This window comes from Eurytemora carolleeae, unplaced genomic scaffold (genome assembly GCF_000591075.1).
Source record: "Eurytemora carolleeae unplaced genomic scaffold, Eaff_2.0 scaffold431, whole genome shotgun sequence".
In the NCBI taxonomy this organism is placed as follows: domain Eukaryota; kingdom Metazoa; phylum Arthropoda; class Copepoda; order Calanoida; family Temoridae; genus Eurytemora; species Eurytemora carolleeae.
Window position 1 is genome coordinate 251,060 of NW_019396340.1, and position 4,775 is coordinate 255,834.

Here is a 4,775-nt window from a genome sequence, read left to right on the forward strand (position 1 = left end):
TGATACTATAAAAATTGGGAAACAATTTAATCAAAAATATTCGAAAATTCCCTTTTCTAGTTTTGAGGGATTTCCCAAAATAAAGCGGAAATTCCTCAAAAGTGGATTTTAGTGGTTTTTTAGGCATTTCATCGGGGAGACCATTCCGTTGGCGTTTCCATAGCACCCCTGAAAGGCTGAAACCCATTGAAAACCATAGAATTTATTGATCCGGANGTTTTTTTTTTTTTTTTTTTTGCAATAATACAAATTTATTTTTAGACTACTTTTATCATATTTACTTCAATAAATTATTTTCTTAAAATTCTTGATAAAGTCATTAGTCATTTAAAATGAACAGTACCAATAGTTAAGTGCTCTGGAAACGCCTCAACACGGAAACATCTCACCGCAGAAATGCCTCAAAAAAAGCGGAAACCCCTCAAAACCCAGTTTTTGAGGGGTTTCCCATTTATTTTGCGGCGTTTCCTAAAATTTTTGAGGGGTTTCCGCTTTTCACCTGACAATTATTTTTGAGGAATTTCCCAATATTTTTGAGGGATTTCCCAATATTTTTGAGGCATTTCCGCAAAATTTTTGAGGCGTTTCCGTANGAGGCGTTTCCTAAAATTTTTGAGGGGTTTCCGCTTTTCACCTGACAATTATTTTTGAGGAATTTCCCAATATTTTTGAGGGATTTCCCAATATTTTTGAGGCGTTCCCACAAAATTTTTGAGGCGTTTTCGTATTTTTAAGAACTTGATTTAGTTGAGGTGTTTCCTCTTTTTTTTGAGGCGTTTCCGTTTTTGAGGCGTTTCCGTTTAAAAAAAAACTTTTAAAAATTTATTTTGTTGAGACGTTTCCTCTTTTTTTGAGGCGTTTCCGTTTTTTGAAAAACTTTTAAAACTTTATTTTGTTGAGGCGTTTCCTCTTTTTTTTAAAGGGGGTTATTTTTTTTGAGGCGTTTCCTTTTTTTGAAAAAACTTTTAAAACTTTATTTTTTTGATACGTTTTTTCTTTTTTTTTGAGGCGTTTCCGTTTTTTTTGAGGCATTTCAGTTTTTGAAAAAAAGTTTTAAAACTTTATTTGTAGGTCGGACATGGTCATCAAATGATATATGGCAGTGCTCGGCCCAGAAATTGTCATAACCTACCTAACCCCACATATCGTCTATTACTTGATATTTGATATGTGGCTGCAGCGCTTGACCCCCTAGCCTGTCCTAGTTGCAGCAGCCCAGAAATTGTCTTAACCTCACGGAGGGTCAATAAATGTGGAACTAACATCTACTTTTTTTACTCTACAGAGGTTTGGACCATTACCATCACCGAATTTTAAATATAACATTTTTGTTATTGCCATATTTAAGCTTCTGTCATATAAATTAGAATACATAAAATATGATGACTAGCAAGAACATCGTTTCTAAAGAGATCTAGATAAATTTATTTTAGTTATTTTGTAATTTGTTCCAAAAGTATGGGGGGAGGGGAGGAGTTTGAAAAATGGGGAAATAAAATGAATTCTAGTAAGTGTCTCTATAAATTTGTGTTTCTATAGTGTATCAATTATCCCGTTTTTATTCTATTTTTAAAGAAAAAACGAAAATTCTATCAGAAAAATAAATGTTGAAATTTGCTGAATAGAAAAATATAAGAAAAAAGAATTTTAAAAATATTGCTGTTTTCTGTCCTTATTTTAACAATTTGTGCAGATTTTCAAAATTATTTTAAATATTTTAGACTTAATGGATATTTTACCAAATATTTTGTGTTGGTAGCTCAAAATATTATTTAATATTTAAAAAATGTAATTATTCATTTAAACGTTAATTAAGTTAGCTATAATTTAAATTATTTTCGAATGGGGTAAAAATAAGTTTTAAAAATGTAAAGAAACACAAAATCCAGCGTCTTTGTTACACTGTGTGAGAACTCGTACCGGGCACCGCGCTCTATTCGGTTCTCTTCAGTGTATATATATTTTAAGCTAGGTTCAATATTCATCAGTTAGTCCAGAATTCTATCACAAAAACTAATATGTCTACCGAAGCTGTTGCCGCCCCCGCCGTCAAGGCCCCTAAGGTGAAGAAGGCCACTAAGCCCAAGGCCCCTGCTGCCCACCCAAAGTACTCTGTCATGATCTCTGCTGCCGTGAAGGCTCTGAAGGATAGAACTGGATCATCTCGTCAGGCGATCTTGAAGTATATCTGTGCTAATTACAAGGTTGATGCCACCAAGGCTGGTGTACATCTCCGTATGGCTCTGAAGAGAGGAGTTGCTGCTGGCAATCTTAAGATGGCCAAAGCTTCTGGCAAGGGAGCTGGTTGCTACAAGATTGGTGAGAAGGCTGAGAAGCCAAAGAAGGTAGCCAAGAAGCCCGCCGCCAAGAAGTCTGCTGTTAAGAAGCCTGCGGCCAAGAAGCCTGCCGCCAAGAAGCCTGCGACTAAGAAGCCTGCAGTCAAGAAGTAGTCTTTGTAACCATCATTGATCTCAACTTTACACATTAATTTACATTCAGATGTTATTCTTATATTGTCTAGACCTAAATAAATATAAAAGCGCTATTATTTAAGATTATTTTGGAATTACAGGTATTAAGTTTTTAAAGAGTGATTTTAAGTAGTAACCTTATTAGTAAAGCAGAAGTGGTGGAAAATTGAAAAATCTTGAAATACAAAATTGTACAAACTTTTCAAAGTTTTTGCCAGTTCTTTCAACGTCAGGATGTAAATAATTTATTATGATTTAAAAAAAGTTGGTAAAGTGGCAATGTCAATGAAGTTAGGAATGATTATTTGCCAGTCCAGGAGTACATTTTTTCTTGAAATTCATTTCCCATCATTTACATGAGGCCTACTTGTACTTTTAAAGTTCTCACAAAATAGTTGTAATTGTGAATGAATTTGTGGCTTGTGCGCGTAGCGCACAAAAATGTTAATATGAATATAACAATTTGGAAAAATTATTGATAATTTAATCATATTTTTATGAAGTTGTAAATTTCGTAAAATTTCGAACACATATTTTTATGAAGTTGTAAGGGGAGCGCGTAAATTTCGAACACATATTTTTATGTTGCATTGCAACTTTTCCGGGAAAATGACTGAAAATTTGTGAAAAATTGTCTGATTTTAGAGAAAGTTATGATTGTAGAGGGAAAAAGTTCCAGCCCATCCCTTTATTCCATTTTCCTTCACTTCTTTATCTGCCAGCCTTTAATCGATTCTCTACCTTTTCCCTTCCCCTTCCCTATCTTCCTCTTACCTACTTAACTTTCCCTTCCCTACCTTCCCTATCCTTTCCCTATGTTCTCTAATCACTATATTCCTCTTTATACCTCTCAACCTTCCCTTTTCCATCCCCACCTTTCCCCTTTCTTATACTTTCTTCTTCCTTATCAATGTCCTTCCCTACCTATCCACATACCTTCCCTTCCCTTCCTTTCTTCCTTACCAGTGGCGTAAACAGGAATCTTTCAANCCAACTCAATATTCACACATCTACACAGTTTGTTTTTAATCTTTGTGAAGAAACAATCTCAAGGAATAATAATTGTCTAAAAACATTTTTTTAGAAAGTGAATATTTGCAAATTATCTTTTTTCCATCTCATAATCTGAGTTCTTTTCCCTTATGTCCATTTGACAGCCCAAATTTTTATTTTGAATAATCTTTTTGTTTGTTTTTATTCTTGTGATTTTTACATTTTTTTAAAATTTTTTTTATCGATTTTGATGGTTATTATATCGTTAGAACTGACGAGGGTCAACCCAGACCGAAATATATTTTCAATAAATGTGGAACTAACATCTACTTTTTTACTCTACAGAGGTTTGGTCCATCACCATCACTGAATTTTAAATTTGTGGCTTGTGCGCGTAGCGCAGAAAAATGTTAATGTGAATATAACAATTTGGAAAAATTATTGATAATTAAATCATATTTTATGAAGTTGTAAGGGGAGCGCGTAAATTTCGAACACATACTCTTATGTTGCATTGCAACTTTTCCGGAAAATGACTGATAATTTGTGAAAAACTGTCTGATTTTAGAGAAAGTTATGATTGTAGAGGGAAAAAGTTCCAGCCCATCCCTTTATTCCACTTTCCTTCACTTCTTATCTGCCAGCCTTTAATCGATTCTCTACCTTTTCCCTTCCCCTTCCCTATCTTCCTCTTACCTACCTTTTCCCTTCCCCATCTTCCTCTTACCTACCTAACTTTCCCTTCCCTACCTTCCCCTTCCCTATATTCCTTCCTACATACCTACCTTTTCCCTTCCCCTTCCCTATCTTCCTCTTATCTACCTACCTTTTCCCTTCCCTATCTTCCGACCTACATACCTACCTTTTCCCTTCCCCTTCCCTATCTTCCTCTTATCTACCTACCTTTTCCCTTCCCTATCTTCCTCTTACCTACCTAACTCTCCCTTCCCTACCTTCCCTATCCCATCCCTATGTTCTCTAATCCCTATATTCCTCTTTACCTCTCAACCTCCCCTTTTCCATCCCAACCTTTTTCCTTTCTTACTTTCTTCTAGCTTCCTTATCAATGTCCTTCCCGACCTATCCACATACCTTCCCCTCCCTTCCTTTCTTCTTTACCAGTGGCGTAAACAGGAATTTTTTAGGGTGGGGGGGGGCTTACATTTTTTCCTTTTTTTACTCTACAGAGGTTTGGTCCATCGGTGCTATGGAAACGCCTCAACACGGAATCGGGCCCAAAAAACGGAAACCTCCCCAAAATGAATTTTTTTGAGGCGTTTCCTGTTTTTTCAAAAATTATCGGAAATCCCT

General features: G+C 35.4%; 1 protein-coding gene across 1 annotated transcript; it reads left to right on the forward strand.

The window, feature by feature from the left end:
* The first annotated feature begins 1,968 nt into the window (after positions 1-1,968).
* LOC111701288 (histone H1-delta) lies at positions 1,969-2,548 on the forward strand. Its single transcript, XM_023472486.1, has one exon. It carries the CDS (start codon positions 2,019-2,021, stop codon positions 2,448-2,450), a length of 432 nt encoding a protein of 143 aa, XP_023328254.1. The 5' UTR covers positions 1,969-2,018; the 3' UTR covers positions 2,451-2,548.
* The last annotated feature ends 2,227 nt before the right edge of the window (positions 2,549-4,775 follow it).

Coding starts and splice junctions, on each gene's coding strand:
- LOC111701288 (XM_023472486.1), top strand. CDS start 2,019: ATGTCTACCGAAGCTGTTGCCGCCCCCGCCGTCAAGGCCCCTAAGGTG.